The following is a 23422-nucleotide window of genomic DNA, read 5'->3' as shown; positions in this document are numbered from 1 at the left end:
TGTATCTAGGGCATGCTTCCTAGAATTATTTGCATCTACTTTCTCCATTTTATTGTACTATTCCACTGCCAACGTGCCTGGGTGGCTCAGTTGGCTCAGCGTAGGACTCCTAATTTCAGCTCAGGTCATGTTCTTGGAGTCCTGAAACCAAGTCCCATGTGGGGCTCTATGCTCAGCACAGAGTCTGCTTAAGATTCTCCTTTCCCTCTGCCTCGGCTCCCCGCACTCCCCCACCCCCGCCCCCACACATGCGCACTCTAAATCAATCATTCAATCCATAAACTCTTTAAAAACATTTCACAGCCTCTGGCAAACTTTTAGTATCTTTGTCTCTGTCAACCAGGCTTTGGATCCACACTGTCTAGGGGAACTGAGGAGCAAATATTTAAGGCCAGCAGGAGTAAGGGAGAAGTCAGACATTTGAAAGAGGAAAAACCCTGAGGAATTGTCCTCGGAAAGGAGGGCTAAAGAAGACATCCCTGTTGAGATGTCCACTGAGGAAACTGAACGTAAGAGTTCCTTAGGTGTTCCCCTTCCACTGAGGAATATGGCACTGGTGAACCCCCGTATTTGTACTTGCTGGTGTGGAATACCCATTTTCCTACTAAAACGAAGGCTAGGAACTGATGTATTCTGTTTCTTGACCATCATAGTAGGAAAGCGAAGGCAAAAGACTCACAAAGCTGGTTAAATTTTGAACACAAGAAAATGTTCAAGCATTCTCAATGTCACACAGCACAGTAGTTCTTCAGTCCTCTCTTTTAGTGCATTGTTTTGCTCAACATAGACAAAAGAGCAGCCCTCTTTTAGAAACGTTTGATAAGAAGCTGGGAACGTGTGTTGAGGGAGAAATGGGATTCCCTCCCCCTCTTCAGAGATACTGTTACCAACCTAACCTGGATAAGTCATTTTTGTGTCTTTTTCAATATCCTTTTCTTTTTGAAAGTTCTAGATGTTAGCTTTTTCATATGAAAATAGGCAGGAGTCATGTACTCTTGTGTTCATATTTAAACTGACAACCATTGCAAGTTCTCAGGATCAGAAAGGGAGACATTTCTCTCGAAGATGTCTAAGTATAAAGTTGTCCCCAAACTGATCGTGATTTCCAGACTCCTTGTGCTTCACAGCTCTCCTCGGTAGGAAGTCTCTCCTGTTGGGTACAGCAGGGATCCCCAGATTCCAATTTAAGGTGCTTTTTTTCACTCTCGTTGCACTGAAAACGGAGACACCCTTAATTTCCAAATGATGATTTACAAGTTTTCCTGACTCATGAGACACTTAGAAAGTCCCAGTTTCCAATTATCCTCTTTATTCCCTAAGTGCCTCTGCTGAATTTTGGGGAAGTTTATAAAAAAGAGACACAGTCCCTACGATTTACATGCTAAATGGTTAGACGTCAACCCTGTGTTCAATGGAATCGGGGATATGAGACACTTACCTGAGCTAGAAAGTCTGGACACGTTCCTATGCTTTTTCCATTCTCTTCTCCTGTTCTTATTCTGATGTTTCTTTAGCAGTCTATTAATTGATTCACAAATAAATATTAAATGTTTACTCAATCACATTTGATACTGGGTGCTTAGGACACAACGTTAAAATAGATGTTCTCCGTGCTCTTAGAGGGCTTGTATATTCTGCAATTCCAACGGGAGAGTTGGCCATCACTAGAAAATCACACACATGTAAAATTCTCACTGGGACAACAGGTAGGAGAAAGTAAAACAATATCATACTAGTCTAATATAGGAATTTTTTTTCCAAAACCCCATGTGATAGGTGATTGTTTCTTTCACCCTATCCACTCAGGCGAGGCAAACCCACCCATTGTATTGATCAGCAGACAGAAGTGTGGCTTGCTCTTGGCCTGCTCTTCAGAGCTACAGCTGCAGAGCAGGCTGGTGTGCACAGCGCGAGCCGGCCCCCAGTCAGCAGGCTTTCTGCTGGAGCTCCTCTGCTCCTCGCACCCCCACTGCCACACACAACTGCAGGGCCCAGCAGGCGCTTGTCTCTAGAGCCTGTGGGTCTGTTCCCTGAAGAGGCCGCCGCCTGTGCCTCTGACGCCTCCCAGATAGCTCTTGCCCAGGAGTGTGTCCCTGAATACGCTGAGAAAACCGAAGAAGGAGAGAGGACAGTTCCAGGCAAATTCAAAGATAAGAACTCATTCAGTAGGGTGACCACGGCCATATTTTCTGAGGAATCTCCATCCCGAACCTCTGAGTCAGGGGCCAGATGGTAGGAGAGAAACGAAATCTCGCCCTTGGTTTTCTCCCCTCATCTCTGTCTTCTAAGGAGAAGTTCGAGTTTTCCTGAAGTAAAAGTCCGTGTGTTTGTGTGTGTGTGTGTGTGAGAGAGAGAGAGAGAGAGAAAACGCACTCCATGTCTCTTACTGATAATGGAAACCCCTTCCTGACTCTCCCCTCAGGTTGGCTCTGGGAGTTTCCCTCTTTTTTCACAGGCGTCGGTCGTGGATGCTTCAGTGGATCACTGAGAGCTGCTCTACCAGGGCCAGTCAAGCAAGGTGCCATTTTAAACTGGAAATTACACATTTATAATTTAATATAGAATAGTTGGCCTTCGATGTAGAGGTTCCCCTTCAGGTCACAGGACCTTTGTGGCTGAAAGGAATTTAGTCCTTCCCTCACCTCACCAATGCCCCCTCACCCCATTACCACCCTGCTCTCTGGGGCTAGGCTTCCTAATGAGAGTCACCTGTGTGGAAAGCAGTACCATCCTCCTTGGCACCAGGAAGTCTGGTTGTGTATTTTTGACCAATTTTGTTTTTTGTTTTTTGTTTTTGTTTGTTTGTTTGTTTTGGAAGGCCTAAAGGTATCCTGCTCTGAGTCCTAGTATCTTTTTCTAGCATGCCAGTTATGCGTGGCTTTGCTAGTACTCCTAGTGTACATTTCCTGGTTATGTCACTGCTCCTGCTACGTTCACATTTGAGTAAAAGGGTAGTTTCCTGCACCGATTCCATAGCATGGACCAGATCGCAGAGTTTCACCTCCACGCCCTACATTGTTAGCGATCAAAGATCCTAACTTGTCCTGAGACAGACTGAGATCAGATGAACCCATATGGAATCCTGAGGGGGAAAAAATAGGGACTTTTTAATACTTTGTCTTCCTCTCTCTTCATCCTTCCTCCTTCTTCGTGCCTGATAGGTGTCCTCTTTAGGCCACAAAGAAGAAGGATGCTCAGGTTCCCTTGGCTGATCTGTGTCATCCTGACAAGGACAATAGACATCATCATCGATTTCTTTGTCCTAATTCCAGGCCCTTCTAGCCTCCTGTCCTCTCGGCATTCTAATGCCCGTCATCCCTTAGAGTGGGGCAGTTTACAAGCCCTTATCCCATACCACACTAGGGTGTCTGAGCTTTGTGAGGTGTCCCTTGGGCTCTACTAGTTTTCCCCTCCCTCTGCCCTTGCTAATAGAGGACACCATTCTGATACCATGCTGGTTGTGAAGCTTTTCCAAAAAGCTGCAGTGCTCCTGAGATGGGATGGAACATGCTTCAGCTAGATTTCCAAAAATCATCCTGGAGCTTTCTGTTGCCCTGCCCCTGGGTTTGACAGCCAGTGTGAGGCAGAGTGAATGGGAATGACTCTTCACGCCCTCAACCAGGATTCCGGCTCCTCCTTGTGTGTCCTCCCCAGCCACATCCTCTCCTACGTTAGTTTGATTTTAGAAACTCAGTGGTCAGACCATGGCTCTTAGTCTTCCGAGCCAAGCCTTTTTGGAATTCCAAACAAAGCAACAATATCTACATGCGTCTCGAGCACGGAGCTCTGGCAAACCAAAAGTGCTTTACTTTTAGACTATTTTGTTGGTGGTTAATTCATTCATAAATGTGATCAGCTTCCCCCAAGCAAGGAGTACTATTGGGAGCAGATTCAGAAGATAAATGGTTAGAGGAATGAAAAACCGTATCTGTTAAAATTTCAAAAATATGACCTTACTGAAAGAATCTTTAACCCCAAGGTAGGTTCTATAGACATGTTAAAAACATCTCCTTCAAATCATACGTTGCAATACAGGAGACCATAAATGGTGTTCCACCTGACCCTAAGGACAAAAGTAGCTATTGTGAGCTTCTGAGGCTGGGAAAAGACACACAAGGAGCTCAGGGTTCAGAGCAATGGCTGGAGTGTCTCACAAAAGCCCTGTAGGATCCAACATTCTCTGTGATTCGCTGCTGTGGGGTCCACCGCCCTTTGTTGTCGCTGCCCATGTCAGGCAGGTGGATTCCCCGGGGCTGCCACAGGGCCCTTCTGAAGCTAGATCAAATGCACCAGAATGAACTGTTTGGAAAGCAGACGCTTGTTAAGCCATCAGGAAAAGCAGAGGTGATCCTAAGGAAGCAGAGAGGAAGAGGGGAAGGCCCACTTTCTGCAAAAATATCCCGGAACAATAAAGAGCAGAGCTGCCACGGCAGCACCGCCACGAGACACCTGAGACACCAAGCCGAGGAGCCTGGTAAATCCCATCTCAGAAAGATCAAACCTGCCTTGATGGGAAGCACTTCTGACAAATAAAATGCCAGAGGAAAGTGATGCCACTTTCCCTTTTTCAAATCGTAAATTACCCTAGTTTCCTGGAAAAGTATGCCAAGACAGACTTATTGCCCTCTTGAAAAAGCTAGGGAGACCTGGTCTTTAACAATCTCGCTGGAAGGTGTTAAAAAAAAAAAAAATGTCTAACCATTCAGACTTCCAGAACCTGGGGGTGAAAATTGCCATGGATGATCAATGATTGCCTACTCTCAGAGGTCAGACCTTCTGAGAGTGAGCCGGCCAAAGCTATTAAAAGAGCCAGTTCTCATTGTGATAAAGCACATCCTGGCAGAGCCACAAAAAGGAAAATTACAGCAATCAATACAGATCAAAATGAAAACTGGATGAAGGTTTCAGCCAAACTTGCCTTCATTTCTGCTATAATGGATTAACTTTTGGGTGCTGATATCAGCACAATTTGCAGATCGAGGACATCGTATGGGAATCCGAGTTGGGTAGACATTTAACTGAAACTATAGCAGATCCTTGACATTTACAAGGGCTAACACTCCCTCTCTCTTGCACTTGCCAACTTCTCCCATAATTGAGCCACATTTCAGAAATCTTTATCCCTTCCAACAACTTGTATGTAGCTCGGTGCTGCAGCACCTCTTAGTGTACCGAAGAAACAGCAGTCCATTGAGAAGCTATCGCTGTACGGTATAGGCTTTGAAAGAGTTCACAGTGAAGCTTCCAGTAAGGAATTCTGCTTTATCGTGTTCAATCTTATTGGGACTAATCCCGTGGAATTTGCCAGAGGACAGATAAAATCCAGAAAAGATAGGAAAGATAGCCTCCCCACAGGATTCTCGGCCAAACAGCAAAGTCAGTGTGGCAGGAAGAACCATGCCCTCCTCTCCCCGAATGGCTGTATCCTAATCCCTAGAAACTGTGTAGATTTGATACCTTATATGACAAGAGGGAATTTACCGGTGTGACTAATGCAGGATCTTGAGATGAGATTATCCTGAATTAGTCAGGTGGACTCAATGTAATCTAAGCGTCTTTTTAAGAGGGAGGCAGGAGAATCGGAGTCAAAGGAGGAAGTATGACAGTTGAAGCAGAGGTCGTGACGGTATGATTGCTGGAAGGGAAGGGGTCCAAGACAAGGAATGAAGGCAGCTTAGATGCTAGAAAAGGCAAAGTATGAATTCTACTCTCAAGCTTCTGGAAAGAACACAGCTTGTTAAGACTTTGATTTTACTCCAGTGAAACCTATTTTGGACTTCAGACCTCTAGAACTGTAAGAGGGTACACTTGTGTTGTTCTCAGCAGCTCAGTTTGTGGAAGGCCGTTAGAGCAGCAGTCAGGAATGCGGTCTTTAACACTCGTCCCTTGTCATTTTCTCTGTCCAACATCAAGTGAAACATCCAGTTCAATCAAGGTTTCTGGAATGACCTTTTTTTCTCTCTTTTAGGGTGAATTCCTGCACAACCTCATTCACTCTCAGCTGCCGTTGATTTCATAGATATCCCTTCGGAGCACTTGCATTTCCAAACAGGACCAGGGAGAATATGTTTTCTATGGGAAAAAAGGGAACGAACTGCTGTTGAATAGCTATTGAAACCAGGCACTGTAGTGGGTATTTTGGACCTATCCCCTGTCATCTTTCCAACCTCTTTGTGAGGCATCACTGCCCCCAACCTTGTTGTGACTGAGGGTCCCAAGGTTCAGAGAAGGCAAATAGCTTACACACAGTGAGTGAATCAGCAACGCTGGGGCTCGATGGAGGCAGATCAGTAGGACTCCAAAATTCTAGTTCCTTCCATTTGAACGTGTTGCTTCCGCCTTACTTATACAAAGCGATAACATGCAAACAGCAGAAGGTTGGCATCAGTTTAGAGGAAAAAATGGTTGGGGAAGCAGGCACCAGTCCCTGCAAAGACGAAAGTCAGGGGACCATCTGACTCCGGTGAGGTCCTCTTTGGCGGTTGTTGTGGACTCTCACCGCTCCGTCTTCTCTCGGGGACAAAACTGTATCGATGTCATCATTCCTGATCATTTCCACTCTCCTTGTAGGGGTATTTGCCTTCGGACTTTTTGCTACTGACATTTTTGTAAACGCCGGGCAGGTGGTCACGGGGCACCTGACGCCATACTTCCTGACAGTGTGCAAGCCGAACTACACCAGTGCAGACTGCCGGGCACACCAGCAGTTCATCAACAATGGGAACATTTGCACTGGGGACGTGGAAGTGATAGAAAAGGCTCGGAGATCCTTTCCCTCCAAACATGCTGCTCTGAGCATTTACTCCGCCTTATATGCCACGGTGAGTACTGAAGTCCTGTTGTCACTCCCAAAACCAAGTCGAGTGTTTGGCTGGGACAGGAGTCTCTCTCACCTCCTCACCTTCTTTCTCTTATCGCTGTCACTTAAGAGTGTTACAGGAAACACGTGACAGCGTGTTTCTCCTGTACGGCATCACACTGTTGCCCCTACCCCCCTCCCCAACATCCCAGGGTAATATACTGACCTGCCAGAGGCTATTAATTTGGCAGGGTTGATTATCTCTTAGTCAGATCTTCCCATTTTACAGATGCAGAAACTGAGGCCCAGAAAATAGCTGAGAGCCCCCAGGTTGGATCTGGGACCTATGCTCCTGGCACCATGTCCAGGATTCTTCCACTTGCCCACAACAACATTCTTTGCCAAAGTTTTCATTGGTCCCAGAGCAGCACACATTTCGCATACCTGCCTACAAATTTGCAGGTGTGGGCCTTCAAACACATGGTTGCCTGGGTAGTACAGCAGACCTGAGAGAAAACCACAGTTTCCCTCTGCTCCTCCTGACACTCTTCCTCTTTATTTAGCCAGAATAGATGGACAATACTAGATGAGCCCCAACACCCAAAAGTTCACTTCTCGCTGCTCTACAAATCAGACAGGGTTCGACTGCCCCCGCTAGGGTGTAACATTCTCTTTACACTTTTTGCTTTCATTACCGAAAAAACCTGAAATGTGTCTCGTGTCTTAAAATACAAGACGAAACAATTGGTGTCCCTTTTCTTTTCCTCCTCTTTCATTGTGTCCATTTTGGGTTGACTTCATCTCCCCTTTCTCTGGCCTGTGCTTCCTTAGAACCAAGAGTGTATGGAAGCAAGTAAAGAAGGGATCAGCTCAAAAGCTGGGTACCCCTTGCCTTTACCTGTGGAAGAGCAACTATTGGTCAAAAACACACCTTTTCCCTACTTGAACTTACGTTCCAGGTATGACTAGTCTAGTGATTCTCAATGAAAGGGAGGGGAAGGAGAGGGCAGAGGAAAGACCCCCTTAAGATAATCCATTCTTCCCAGAGGTTCTGAGCAAGACTCACCCTACCCCCAGGGGAGCAGGTTCCTACAGTCTCCAGGGAGAGTAACTGTGCTCTCTCCTGAGAGCTTGCCTCTGATGGGATGTCTCTGACATCCCTGGAGACAAATTCAGGGTGGAGAGAAGGTGACTGACTACACGTCCGGACTATTGAGCACAGTGTAAAATAAATTGCTGAATATTCTCTTTAAAACAATGGTTCCTTTGTGTCGAGCTCACAGGATCACATCTGTTGGATGAATCACCCAAAATGAGCTTTCCTAGTTATTCCTTTTAGGTCTACCTTTTAATGAGTATGTGATGAAAATTATTTCAGTTGCCGCTCATTAAGGAAACATGCATGTAGATAATAGAGAACCCTCAACTTACAAAACAGATCAGTTGTAGCTTGTAAGACTTCTTTGCTTTATGATAGATCGATCGATTGATCGATCAATCAATTGGCAGGCCACATATTTTTTAAACAAAAAATATCCTCTCGGGCAGTCAGCATATTTTTCCACTTTCAAAATATCCATTTGTTTGGAATTATCTAGAACCAAATTTTATATGAAGCAATGTACTCTTGAACCCCTTTCTGTATATTGACCCAACTCAAGTCATTGCTGTGTGAAATTTGTGTAATACCACTATAAAAATTAATCTGTTACTCATAATAACTGATTGTCTCATCAGATGAGATATAAATTTCTTTTGAGTAAAAAGAAGTCTGTTCACTCAGAAGAGATGCTGCTGTAGCACTTGTTTTCGAGGATTCAGATATAATCCAATCCAAATCATGCCCACAGATGGACTATAATCAGATAAACCCTGATACAAGATTCCAACTGTGTGAACTGCTTTTGAGCCCCTACTATGTGTGAAGGACTTTCAGAAATTACTCAACAAGGATGTCCTAAGTACTGGTTAATACTGTGAAGAATACTAACCATAAGCCCATGCTCTTGATAGTTTGTAATCTTATAGGAAGGATTTATAAAGGGTATACCTAAACAAAACAAAACACCACAAAAATATTAAATACTCAAGTTAAACATACCTGGTATGGGTGTTAAGTAACGTTTCCTATACAGGGTCAGAATGGTGTCATGATGTGTTCTCATTTGTGTAGCTGATCGGACCACAGTTTTCCATAGCACATCTGTCACCAGTAATAGAGGATCCTGTCTGCCTGTATTCACACCACTGTTGTGAACAGTAAACTTAGGAAATTAAGTTTCCATGGTCATATTGTAGAATGTATTCATTTGAACTTGTCTGTGCTCAGGCCATAAAAATACACTAGAGACCATGAGTATTAGCAAACTATTTCTCAGAATTGCAAACTCACTTGTCAAATTTTTAAAGAAATTATGGGATGGATCAGTAATGCCCTCTAGTGGCTTCTTGTAACCATTACCAAAGGTGATTAACAACTTCTTTGGAAGAGGCTCTAGCCCACAAGACACACATTTAAGAACCGAGCCTCTGAAACTTGAAGAGTCTTGCCCGACTCCCCACAATGAACAAGAACAGTCTACATCTCAGGTATCATAAATTGCATCATCCTTTCCTCAGGTCAGATCTTCCCAATCTTTCAGATGTTGTGGAACCCTTAGAAAGACTCGGTATTTTAAAGCACGCCAGAGTAAATGCACGGACAGAGCCCATCACAGCTGTTCCAAGGACTGTGAGAATCCATTTCCCAGCGCAGCTAAAATCTGTTTGTGTGACGCACTCATCCGAAATTCCATTTCCGTCAATCTACTAACCAGTCAATGCTTTCATATTTCTTGCCTACAAGTGTGAAGAATCAGCTAGAACTGTGGGGGACACCAAAAGGGAAATGTATGGCCACTCGCCTACCTGGTCTTCTCTTCCATAAAATTCATTCTCACAGAAGGTTAATTTGGTCTCTGAGATTCGATATGGGTTTCCCAATACCCCCCAAGTGAATCTTGAATTTGTTGCATAAAAGGTGCCTGTTCTAAAGCTGATCTTTATTCTGCAGCGGGTTTATGGGCCCCTAGAACACAGAGCAACACGACACATGTGTGGCTGTGTGTAGTTCTTGCTGCACTGGTTTCCGACCCAGATTCTAACCTAAGTGACTTGGTGGGATGTTCAAGCAGTCAGCACGCCCGCCTTGGCACGGCCCTGTTCACCTCCGTTTGCGCGTGTGTGTACGCGTGTGTGGGTTTGCGCCCCGCACAGGCTGCCCCGCACTCACAGGTCCCCATCCTGTTCCAGATGTACATCACAAGCACAATCAAGACAAAGAGCAGTCGTCTGGCCAAACCCGTGCTGTGCCTGGGGACCCTCTGCTCAGCCTTCCTGACGGGCCTCAATCGGGTCTCCGAGTACCGGAACCACGGCTCCGACGTGATTGCCGGCTTCATCCTGGGCACCGCTGTAGCCCTGTTTCTGGTGGGTCGGCTTCCCTCCTTCTGTTTCCCCTGAAAGTCTGTCCAGGGTCACAGCGAGTCGGATTAGCCAGACCCGGAGCAAGTCCATGCCCCAGCCTCGTAAATTGCCATTTTTTCCCCTAAGGACTATGCATCCTATTGCCACAAAAAGGACTTCTAAAGTACATTTTCTTCCAGGAATCTGATTGCATATTCCCCATGGCGGTCAGGAAGAGGAATGCCTGGGGCCAGTGGCTTGTCCCCCTTTCTCCAACCCCTCCTGGGCAGACTAGTAATTCAAAGCAGCGTTCTTTTTTTATTTTTTAAGATTTTATTTATTTAGGACACAGAGAGAGAGATAGCAAGAGAAGGAACACACACAGGGGGAGTGGGAGAGGGAACAGCAGGCTTCCCCATGGAGCAGGGAGCCCAACACACAGGGCCCCCCATCCCAGGACCCCGGGATCATGACCTGAGCAGAAGGCGGACGCTTCACGACTGGGCCACCCAGAAATCCACAGAGCATTGTTCTTTAGATATTTGTGCAGTAGGTATTGAGAGCAGAGGCTAAGTGTTGCTTGAGGGAAGAACGGAAAACCAAGACCAAGGGTGGAAGTAGGACAGCCCCTTCGTAGGCACCCCAGAAGTTCAGCTCTGCTCCATACTTGCATATCCCACTCAGCACTATGAAAACCCTCTTCTAGTGCGCCTGGGTGGCTCAGTGGGTTAAGCCTCTGCCTTCGGCTCAGGTCATGATCTCAGGGTCCTGGGATCGAGTCCCACATTGGGCTCTCTGCTCAGCAGGGAGCCTGCTTCCTCCTCTCTCTGCCGACCTCTCTGCCTACTCGTTTATCTCTCTCTCTGTCAAATAAATAAATAAAATCTTTAAAAAAAAAAAAAAAAAAAAGAAGGAAAGAAAACCCTCCTCTAGCCACACCCAGATTTTCTAAAAGGCTTCTATTACCATCTAAACGTGGCTCTTGGGCAACTTGTTTCCACTCCAGTTGGCTTCTCAACTACATATAATAACCTTTCTGGAGAAGAGTTTGGGGTAATACAGTTTTCTCCATCTCTTGACATTTCCAATGATTTTAGTTCTTCAAATAGATGGGGACCTTGCCACCTGCTCAGCTAGGAAATCTTTTCATCCGAGTTGGATTGGAAGTGAAGAGGTTAATTTTTATTGTTTTTGTCTTATTACAATTTTATTGAAGCATGCTAGGCAGATCATAAATGGCACAAAAAGTGTACAATTTGATAAACTTTTTAAAAAGATTTTATTTATTTTATTTGACAAATAGAGACCACAAGTAGGCAGAGAGGACTACTCTCTGGTAGCCGCTTAACTGACTGAGCCACAAAGGCACCCAAACCTATATCAATATATATATACATATATATATATATATATGTATATATATATTTGTTTTTTGCTATCTTTCACCTGGCATAATTATTTTGAGATTCATCTATTGTAACATGTAGCAATAATTCACTTCTCTTTCTTGCTGTGGAATATTTTGTTTTGTGGGCATACCACAGAAGTATTAATTTTTAAATACTCTTCAGGGATTTAAAATATACCAGGAGGATTTATAGTAAATCAGTGGGCCTGGAGAGTCATATGTTGTGCAGAAAATGAGTCCTCTGGTCCTATTCAACAAGCTATCCCTAAAACGCAAAAGCCATCACAGCCTTAATGCCCCTCCTACCCTCCTGCCTACTCTGGTCCAAAGCCTCCATTAAGACTGGCATCACGGGGTGCCTGGGTGGCTCAGTGGGTTAAAGCCTCTGCCTTCGGCTCAGGTCACGATCCCAGGGTCCTGGGATCGAGCCCCGCATCAGGCTCTCTGCTCAGCATGGAGCCTGCTTCCTCTCTTTCCGCCTGCCTCTCTACCTACTTGTGATCTCTGCCTGTCAAATAAATAAATAAAATCTTAAAAAAAAAAAATACTGGCATTGCACATAGATGCACTTCACAGTCCTGGGACCTAATTCTTTCTTGTCCTATCCTTCCTCCTTGCAGTACTTAATGTACAAAATAGACATATGCCTCTCCCCATCTTTAACTTGGAGTTTTCCAATTTTTTTTACCTGCTGAGTTACAGAAAATGCTTACATTTAGTCAGAACACCGATCTCCCTGGGGAGATTAGGAAGCTCCATTTTAATTCAAAATTATTTTTAATGGATCCAAGCTTTCTTTCTAAAGTAAAAGACAAGAGGACTTCAGTGCAAATGGTCTGTATGAAGCTGTAGGAAAAACAGAGCTGAGACGGTCCTCAGACGTTGATATCCCCTAAGGAGTATTTTCCAATGACTGCTCTTTAAAAGAAGGAAAGAGTATGGGAGGCTTCAAGAGAAGAGATGGTTCTCAAAGACAGATAAGCAGTTCAAAAATGAAGGCTTGGTCTCAAAAGCCAAACAGTTCTGCTGCCCCTCAGTCCTGGAGCCAGCATCCCCAGCTAGAGAGAAAGAGCAGTGCTCACTGTCCCAAGCTACTGCCTAAGGTTTTATGGGATGAATCTGGGAAATCCTTTGCATTTTCTAAGGAGCCATATACAAATTCTGCTTTGGTATTAAACTCGATTTTTCTGAGTAACTTGCAGCCCTGTTTCCTACTGCTCAGTTACTGTTTGCTCTGTTACTGGCTTCCAGTGGATGGAAAATATCAGACTTTTTTTTTTTCCCCACAGTCTTTATGTAAGACCCAGAACTGCTACTGAATCGCTCTGGCAGGAGAGAGACCCCACAATCTCCCACTATTTTCTGTGTGTGCCCACATACACACTGCACATGCACTTACACTGAGCTTGGAAATGGGTCTTAGAGGAGACTGGAAGCTCTCCAAACTGGAGACTTGGAGAGGACACAGGGAAAGAAGAGTCCAAGAACTGCAGCCTACGTGCATTCTTGTTTTGTGTTTTCTGTGAAGAGGAAATGGAGGGGAGGGGACTATTAAGTGAGCAGTCACTACATGTTCTACCCTTTGTATACACCAAGTCACGTGCTCGCAGGACAAGCCTAATTATATTCTTATCCTCATTTTATAGATGAGGAAAGTTAGGCTCAAAAATAAGTAACTTGCCCAATGACCACTCAACCAAGAAAGCCATAAATCTGACCTGGGTCTTCCCAGCTCCAGAGCTCCTAGACTTCCCATTTCTCCCATGTCTTTAATGGAGGCGGTTTAATCAGACCTGGAGAGTGGGACGGAAGAAAGCCAAGTAGAGAGTATTTACATAAATGTTCTGCCGGGTTTGAAGAGTGACAGGAAAGATTCAAAAGATACTGGGTGAGTGTGTGGCTCAGTCGATTAAGTGTCTGCCTTCGGCTTGGGTCATGATCTCAAGGTCCTGGGATTGAGCCCCCATCGAGCCCTCTGCTCCCAGGAAACGTGCTTCTCCCTGCTTGTGCTCTCTCTCGCTATCTCTGTCTCTCTCTCAAATAAATAAATAAGATCTTTTTTAAAAAGCTAAATTTTCCTTTAAAAAAAGATTCAGGAATACTGGATATAGAAACAAAGATTCAAACAAGGGGAGAGAGAACACAGAAAGAGACAGATAAACTCTATGAGGGCAAAAGAAACAGAGAAGATGGTAAAGACAGACTCAGTTATGAAGGGGGCCTAAGTAGGAAATAAAGAAAAGTGAGTAGTAGTTTGGAGGGAGAGTATTTTAATGGAAGCAATAGAGGAAATGTGCCGCTGCATTATTTAATCTCAAGCAAACAGTAGTCACATAATTTAAGGACGGTCATCTCGGGCAGGAGGTGAAGACTAGCGCCCGCTGATGATTTGCCATGAGTTTGGCACTTGTGAAGAGGCAGGAGAGTATGGTGGTATGATCGAGAGGCTATGGAGTTAAAATCTCTCTGTGACCTTGGACAAGTTATCTAACGTCACCATGCCTCCTTGCCTAAGTTGGAGATGATAATAGTACCTCCCTTGTAAGATCGTTGGGTGGGTTACATGCAGGAAGGGAAAATTCTCAGCACAATGCCAGCCATGGAGTGGCCCTCAGTAAATGTCAGCTGTTATTATGAGGTAGTTTACACTCATTGTGTCTTTTAATCACTACAGATCTATGAAAGAGGTGTTGTTATTTCCATTTTACAGGTGGGGAAACAGGCTTAATGGGGAAGGTTGATTATCACTGACCTCATGGTGATTGGTCAGATGGTTCTTCAGCCCTTAGAGGTGCTCAGCAACCACCTAGATTGTGCCCAAGGTCTTTGTGTGGTCCCTACCCACTGGCTCAAAGGGAAAAAAAGTCACAGTGGCAAAGACATTCTAGGGGAAAGGCCTGCCACCCTTCGAGAGGGCCAGGCATTGATGGCTGCAGTCTGACCCTGGTCTTTTGTCCCCTCCCCCTGCAGGGCATGTGTGTGGTCCATAACTTTAAAGGAACACAAGGATCTCCTTCCAAACCCAAACCTGAGGATCCCCGCGGAGTACCCCTCATGGCTTTTCCAAGGATAGAAAGCCCTCTGGAAACCTTAAGTGCACAGGTATAGTAAAGCAGTTTTAGCAAACCAAACCCACAGGCTCGAGGCCTGTTAGCTTGGGAGGTAAATGAATCAGTTCCTCTACTAGAAGCAGGCGGATACCACTGAATCCACTCAGCACTAACAAAAATCTAAGGTAAAGCCTCCAAGAACTTCAGGTTTCTCTCAGTTAGTCTGGGGCTTGGCAATCATGAATCCTCAGGAAGTCCTTAGGCATGTCTAACCCCAGCTGCTTCAAGACACCTTGACCGACTACATAATACCATATTTAGGAAATTCATACCAATTATGAGAGAGGTCAATTTGATTAAGTAACTGGACAGTATTTGGAAAGAGAAAGTTTTTATTATATTCAGTGATAGATGTAGACTAGAAGCACTTTCAAAAGATGATGACGAAGTATTCTTTGGGATCCATTTTGATGACCACAATCAAAAAATTCAATGCAACCTTACTCACTTATTTTTGCCTCAGTCGGTTGCTAGGTGCTTCACAAATATATCCTTATTTGAACAAACACCTTTTGAATTGATAGGAGAATTCCCATTTCACAGATAAAACGGGGTCTGAAAATGGCAATGTTCATTTAACTCGCCCAAGGCCGCATCCCTTGCCAGTGGGAGAGCTGAGTTGAGTGGTTCCTTTAAGCAGTCAGAGAATAAGAATAACCAATAACAAAACAGGGTTTTCACTGCCTTTGCTCAGTTGGCTGAGTCCTGCTAAAATGTTCTTCTGTAATAATCTATTTATCTTGAAACCTTCTTTATACTTATATTCTTACAAAACCGTTTTTATAGACAGTACAATGGAGAAGGAAATCACCTCCCATTAGGATTATCATGTACTTCATAGAGTACAAAATAGTATTTTTCCCTTTTATCAAACATCTCTCTGAGATGAACAGTCCTATTTCCTTTCACATTTAATGAAGTCTTTCTAATTTTATTAATAAGAAAAACAAAACAGTAAAGCCATTTCTATTTGGGTAAGGTTGAGCCCTCCATTAAACCCAGTGCCAAGTATTTTGTTTGTTTTCCCTTAACCTGTATTAAGGTGAAATTTTTGACTTGGTTTAATGAGAAAGAACATACTGAAAAATGTCTTACTGGTTTATTGATATTTGGCCTGTTGATGAGGGTTGAATGATAAAGTGATCCCTTGCAATGAGACTGTGAGACAGACTCTCTCTGGTCTTCCCTATCAAATTATATTACTGTACCTGATAAGATCAGAGTGGTTCCCCCTACTTTTGAGGTGAAGCAACTGAAGACAAAGGTGAGTTTTAAAAGCAAACAAATATTTACTGAGTTCCACAAACATGGCAATGTCTGTGTTCTTTTAAATGCTGCCTACTTTGCCTTGAACATCCTGGTTTGAGGACACCACCTTTCACCCCAGCCTTTTGCACACATTGCTCAGGCACTACCCTCTGTTGGAAACCACCTCCAGACTTCTGCCTTCTCCCTCAGAACAATTAATAGTTGACCATCCAGGTCTCAGAGACATCTAGGCCATATTTTGGGGGGTTCCACTTACCTTGAAAAATAAAGTGCCAAACAGAGTTTCAAAAACTGATCTTCCACAAGATAGATAAAAGATTCCTTCAACTATATGTTATTATTCACTACAGGCCATAGTTGAACTTCTTTCAAATCTGTCCATGTATCTTTATTTCCATGTCTATCACCCTATCTGGTTAACAATGAGGTCTTTTCTGAATACACAGCCCTTCATGTGATTGTCTTGCCCAATGGAGGCCAAAGTGTCCCTTCTTATCTGCCCCTCCCCCCAAGAATTTGGAGATCTTTGAGGATCTGAATGCTGTGAACCATATCTTATGTACTCTCCATATTTCCTGGCATTCACTAGGTGTGAAACAAATGTTTGATGGATAGAGGCAAGCCAGAATCAAAACCTGAACTAAACACTTCAGACAAAACCAAGAACCTAAAATCAGACCATGGGCAGTCATTATCTGAATCTCCAAAGAAAATAGAAATTAATAAGGAATACCAGGACTTCTGTAGGCCAGGCAAAGCAAAGCTACAGGATGCTGGATAGAGAGATTACTTCTCAAGTGATGCCTTCCACACCAACTGTAGAAGACTCAAGTAACAAAGCAGCTGCTTTTAATATCAAATGTTTCTACGTGTAGTTAGGATGATTATACTCTTTATTTGTTGGCCAAGAAAAGAAAATTAGCATTTATTGCAAGCGATCACATTGAGTCCTCACAACAATTCTGCAATTGCTAATGTTAATTCTGTTTTGTAGATGAAGTAAGTGAAGCACAAGGAATTTAAGAAACATGCCCAAGGTCACCAAGTCAAAATTAAAACAGGCCCATCTAAGTCTTAAAGTTCCAACTCAATGTATGATACCCCCAGCCTGGCATTCCCTTCAAGGAAAATTCCATTTGGAAATCTGCATCTCTTAGCATTCAAAGGAAATATGCAGTAGGGATGTGTGTGTTTGAAGTGAGCTACCACTCTTCCAAAATAAATATGCCTGTATTTTCTCCTGGGGGCAAGAACTCTATGTGAGACACCAACACCTAGGTTTTCTATTAGAAGCTGGTTCCTTTGTAATTTCTGGGATAGAACCATCTTCCCAGGAAGAACTTTGGGGGTCTGAGAGAACATATGAACCTTTCTTCAGAACATGCATTCATACGTGTGAAATCCATCCCACTGTTCAAGATACCTCAAGAAGACTGGATAGAGAGGGGACCTGGTCACTCACCCAACTTTTCTTCCTCCCAAAACCTTTCTTTCTCTTTTGCCACATGGAGCCTCCCCGGCTCCAGTGCTTTTTATTCCTCCCTAAAACATCAACTCAGATTTGCATATTTGTCTCCTGTGATTCCCCTTAGCATAGTTGATTGAGACAAGGTACATTTTCCAAGATCTTTCCCAAGTACTGAAGAAAAACCAAAAGATAAGTAATTACAGAATCCAACAAACCAGAAATGGTCAGGTGTCCAAAGCATGATTTTATGATCCTATAGAGTGAGTGTGATCTCACGGAGGCCCCATCCCAGGAACCCACAGAGTGATTCTGATCCTAAAGAGACAGGTGTGGAATGATCCATATTCTGCACCCCTGTGCCTACATGTACCCAAGCAGTCACCCTTAGTGTTGAGCAATTGTGGACCTGTCAAACATAGTTTATATTAACAAAGAAATGAAGTTAAAGAGGAAACGGTTATATTAACCTACTCTGGGTTGGTATAAAGTTTCTCAATGTCTTCAGATTTGGGGAGGGGGAGACATTTTTTTTTCTTCAGCAGAAAAAGAATCCAATTTATGCTGATGCCCAGATTCCTGGAACCTTACTCCAAGAGGTTCTAATTCAGCAATTCTGAAGTAAAATAATTTATATTTAAGAAAATATTCCCAGAGGAATCAAATGGCCCCCTTAATTTGAAACTCGTGATAGAAATTTGTATTAAATAGAAAAAAAGACCTGGAAAGTTAAAAGAGATCTGCCCAAATTCACCCATTTAGTTATCTTCAACTGTTGGATTACTTCATCTTTACCACTTAGTCTCAACTAGAATCTTATACACAAGTAAATGACCAAAGTATTGATCCCAGAAGTTTTTTTCAAAAAGGAAGGGTCTTATAAAAGTAAAAACACAAAAGGAAAAGTTATTTTTCACACTGTGGCAAGAAATGCATCAAGCTCTAGTTCTCGCAAATACAGCAGATAAAAGTACTTTGAAAAATAAAATACTCCATTTCTAAAATATGTAGTTGAGCTCTCAGGAATATACTCTAAGTCTCTAGTGTCCTAAAAACAAACAGAAATCAAGAACCCCCCATAATAATCAATCAGATCTAACACCACAGTTTCTTTTATTTCCAATCCCCACGGACTAGGGGTTTTAAGTTCAAACAAGAGGAAGTGTTGGGTCTGCAAAAAGGGGGTCCTGTATATAGAAGTTATATAAAGAAGAGGTAGGGGTTGTATAAACATGGTGTATATGCAAAAATTGATAGAGTTACAAGGAAAAAAGACAAATCTACAATCATAGTATAGATTGTAACACATTTCTAATTAATAAGCAAACAAAATACGGTGAAGACACAGATGATTAGTAAGGTAGATCTAATGTGCATTGTATAGAACCCTCAAAACACATGAAACATGAAAATAAACCACAGAGAAGTCTCAAGAAATTGTACAGTGTCAGTATCACACAGATTACATTCTCTAGAAAAAAATTCAAAGATATCTACATCTAAAAACAAAAACCCTACACATTTGAAAATATTAAACTCATTTCTATATAGCTCATGACTCAAAGAATAAATCATAAAGAAATTTTTCAAACATTAGAACACCTTAAAAATGTGGGATACAGGGAAAGTTACTTTGAGATCCTTAGATGTTCTTATTAGAATATAACGAAATAAATATAATATAAGATAGTTCTATAGAGACAAAGTTTAGTTGAACAAATTATTCTATTTTGGTTGAAAAATCAGGGAAGATTTAGGGGTACCAGATTGGCTTAGTCGGTAAAGCATTCGACTCTTGTTCTTGGGGTCATGAGTTCCAGTCCCACATGGGGTGTAGAGATTACTTAAATTTAAATAAATAAGTAAATAAATAAATAAATAAAATTTTAAAAAATGTATCAGGGAAGATGTAATAGAGGAGGTGACAATTTAAGGGGCCCTGGAAGAGCATTTCAGGGAGAGGGAACAGCCTGTGCAAAGCCGGGAGACAAGAGCGCAAGGGCACAGCCTAGGAAGAGTGAGTGTGCACATGAGTCAGTCAGCCCACACTGAGTCTGCATCTGCTTGTCTTTGCAGAATCACTCTGCCTCCATGACCGAAGTCACCTGAGACAGCTGAGGTGTCACAAGCTGTTTTTTTTTTAATCACCCTCCAATTCAATACTTCAAGACACACAGTTACTCGATGTCAAACTGTGAAGACAAGTATTATGTTTATCTAGTTAGAGGCTAATGTTTTGTACATTTTTTGGTATGAGGAAGTGATGTAGCTTGCCCTCGTTTTTTTTTGTTTTGTTTTGTTTTGTTTTGTTTTTTTGGTCAGCTTTAATATATTTATGCCAGAATTTTAAACCAACGAAATTTTCTCCTTGTTCCAGTGTGCATTGAAGAACCACATTGATTCAATGATTGATGTTGTTTTGTGAAATTTGTACACGAACCTTCTTTTCTCAGTTTTATAGGCACAGAAATAAAATGAATATAACAGTCCACTTTAACCCTTTATTACTGTACTTGCTGCCTCCTCCCGAACTTTTGAATTTTAATGAAAGTTAACTTTTGAGTTTCAGGGAGGATGATGTTGGCTAATGGTGAATCTCAAAATCAATTGCTCAGAAAGAAATATTTCTTTCAAAAAGAACTTTTTGTCCTTGTCTCTTAATCTGTTTTGTATTCTAAGGTAAAGCAATCTATTAATGAAGTCACTTACTTCCATAAACAAGTGGCAGAGACTCCTGGATTTGAGGGGTGTTGGGGCTACATGGTTCCCTCTTCAATAATGGTTTCTCCTAGCTCAGAGACTCAAGGTCTTTCTGGAATCGTGTCCTTGGGCTGGCAGGTGACACTGTAGACTTCCTTCCAAAAAGCAACCTGTACCAGTCTCCCCTGTCAACTCAACAGTTTTATATCTCACATTGTATGGACTTTATATGAAAATGAATATTTTACACTTTGCACAGTATTATTTTACAGAAAGGGTATCAGAGCATCTACAACCTAGAGCCCCAGAGCAACAGCTTGACTTTGTGGCTTTTAATTGTTTTAGAAGTTTAATTGCATCTCATTTTTCTAGCATGGTAATAACTAATGTGTAACTCCTTTGAGAGAAGGAGCTCCCTTGTCTGTACCTATCAGAATGTTTTCTTGACACCTTCCGTGTTGGCTCTTCTTAGCTTTTTTTTGTACATATTTTTTTTTCTAAAGAGAAGAAAAAAAATTATCACAAAATATATTCTGGCTCATGTTGTTTGTTTTAAGCTTCATCCACTGGGCAAAAGTATTAGAAGAGTCACGATCAAGTGAACTCAAGGAATGTTTATACCTTTTAGTTCCGTGTCTGCTCAAATAAGCCTTTCTAGAGGCATGACGGGTAGGTCCTTCCATGGGGGAGTACGTGAGTGAGTGAGTGGGTGAGTAAGTGTGAGGAGGGGGTCTGTGGGTGTGTGTAGGCAAAATTTAAAAATTCTTGAAATTACTAGAGCACTTGCAAACACAACTGGATGCCTAACAAGCTACCTTGGTTTTCAGCCTGCCCATATTTAAGTGGTCAATAAAAAGTTAGTCATTTGGGGCGCCTGGGTGGCTCAGTGGGTTAAAGCCTCTGCCTTCGGCCCAGGTCATGATCTCAGGGTCCTGGGATCGAGCCCCGCATCGGGCTCTCTGCTCGGCAGGGAGCCTGCTTCCCCCTCTCTCTCTCTCTCTCTGCCTGCCTCTCTGCCTACTTGTGATTTCTCTCTGTCAAATAAATAAATAAAAATCTTTAAAAAAAAAAAAAAAGTTAGTCATTTTTAGGAAAAAAGCTTACGTCTGCTAAATAAAACTTTGCCTGATCTCTCATCTCATTCTGGCCTAAAGTGGTTTACATTTCCACACTCAAACGTTCACGTGCATCTTCTGAATGCTGTCTGACTGATGACGTTGGGTAAGCAGGCAAGGTAAGAAAGAGTGCTGAAAGTCTATTCATCCCAGATGCCGTGCCCCCCTGCTTTCACCGAGGAAATCTGGTTGTTCCTGAGACAGTCCAGGGAAGCTGGGACGACCCAAAGGCAGTGCTGTACCTGTCAGCGCTGGTATTAGAATCCCAGTCTTCCTGACCTCACTACAGGAAGGCGCCTTTGAACCAAGGTTGCGTCTTTTCAAAGATTTTTCAACCTGATCTGCTTGCTTAGATGGCTCAGGGGATAGTGTCGGTCAGAAAAGCGCAGCATGAGAAAGATGCATTCTGTTACAAGAAGGAATAATCTGCAGGCTCAGAGCTCTCCACTTTGTATAAGCTACCTCAGCATAATGTTGCCCAATTTCTGAGTGATTCATTTTCTAAAGAGATTTTAGGATTTTTTTTTTTTTTAAGTAACAACAATGAAGTCTTGATTTTATTTTCTTGTTCATGGTAAGACATTCTGAAAAATGCCGGCAGACTTTATTGATTTTATATTATCCATTTCTCATCACAGTGAGAGGCCATTTAAATGTGTGATTCCCAGACGGTATTTCCAAGAACGTAAGTCAAGTTGACTTATGAGTGAGTGTTACCCTTCTTCTTTCCATTCTGGTTTCCATCTAGAAGGCCTTTTCAAGTGTTACAAGAGCTCTAGCCACAGACTCTAGTTTCCTAGTCTTGGGCTTGGGAGTATTGGTACATAACTTAGTCAAGCTCCGGAGGACACCACACTGTGACACTTGGAAATAAGGGACATCTCTGGGCTCACATCCCTGGGACCAGTGAGCTAATCGGATTCTTTCCATTATGCCATGGCAACCTTAGTATTGCCTCTAATTAGCCCCCAAGTCACTTCACAGACCTCAAGTTGATCTTTCAAGCCTGCCACTTGAGTTTCATTTCTTAGAGCTAGGGACTCCTCCACACTGGGCCTTCTACAAAGACAAAGCCCTCCGGCTAACTAGGATGAGTGGTCACGATAGCCTCAGAATGAATCCTGTAATAAGCATTTCCTCTTTTTAAGGACAGCCCAGAGGAGCCTGTGAAGTCTGACCCCCTGTGAGAGGGAGGAGGGGAAGAGCAAAAGAAAGGCTAAGGAAGCCTGTTGACCTGAACAGCTTTATAGAGCAAATAACTCAAGTTTGTCAAATAGACGGATTCCAAACATCCTCCTAATTTGGCTAAAGGAGACAATGACTCATTTGGAAGTAAAGAGAATTTGAATGGAGCCTGTAGGTAGTTAAACAATAAGTCTATTTAGATAAAGGAATGATAAGGATGAGGAAAAGCACTCATGAACGTGTGGGTGCCTCTCCTGGCAAATTCTAAAGAGCTCCCTATCAAGCCATGATAGAAGGGCTGTATGTTGCTCCTCTGACTCAGAGAATGCAAACGGGCATGAAACCACACTCTCAGAGGGAGTAGGTAAAATGGGGTGATTTAGAGAGCACAAGAGGCAGGAGTAGCCTTTTTGTTTCAAAATATTGGCTTCATTTCTGTGTTTTATGCAACTACTCTCTCAAGGGCGCTGTGTATCTTGGACATGCAATACCGGATTTCCCCAGTTTGTTCTAAGGAGTAGGTTTGCAGTAATTCTGCAACCTGTCCTGCCGAATTCAAGATGTGTACCAGAACCAGTCTGCCATTCCCTGCCATCCCCGGAACCGCCACGGCAGCCTCGTAGTGAGCACCAAGCCCCTTGCTCACATCTAGTTCTTGATCCAGATGGCTGGATCAGTCATGGATACATTCATGGATATCCCGGAATCAATTGACATATTGATACTCTATTCTCCAGCCCATTGCCCCTGTGGAGCCGTTAACCGCACACACAATTCTAAAATTAGAAATGACTCTGGGCGCCTGAGTGGCTCAGTGGGTTAAGCCTCTGCCTTCCACTCAGGTCATGGTCTCAGGGTCCTGGGATCGAGCCCCTCGTTGGGCTCTCTGCTCAGCAGGGAGCCTGCTTCCCTTCCTCTCTCTCTCTC

General features: G+C 43.0%; 1 protein-coding gene across 1 annotated transcript in view; it reads left to right on the top strand.

The window, feature by feature from the left end:
* Positions 1–20705, top strand: part of PLPPR1 (phospholipid phosphatase related 1) — a 265315-nt gene extending 244610 nt beyond the window's left edge. Inside the window, exons 5-8 of the mRNA XM_059412248.1 lie at positions 6571–6821; positions 10091–10267; positions 14622–14753; positions 19572–20705. Of these exons, the coding sequence (XP_059268231.1) occupies positions 6571–6821; positions 10091–10267; positions 14622–14753; positions 19572–19604 (593 nt within the window). The 3' untranslated portion in view covers positions 19605–20705. The remainder of the gene's footprint in view (positions 1–6570; positions 6822–10090; positions 10268–14621; positions 14754–19571) is intronic.
* Positions 20706–23422: the final 2717 nt, after the last annotated feature.

This window comes from Mustela nigripes, chromosome 9 (genome assembly GCF_022355385.1).
Source record: "Mustela nigripes isolate SB6536 chromosome 9, MUSNIG.SB6536, whole genome shotgun sequence".
Lineage (NCBI taxonomy): Eukaryota > Metazoa > Chordata > Mammalia > Carnivora > Mustelidae > Mustela > Mustela nigripes.
This window is presented reverse-complemented; position numbering and strand designations above follow the sequence as displayed.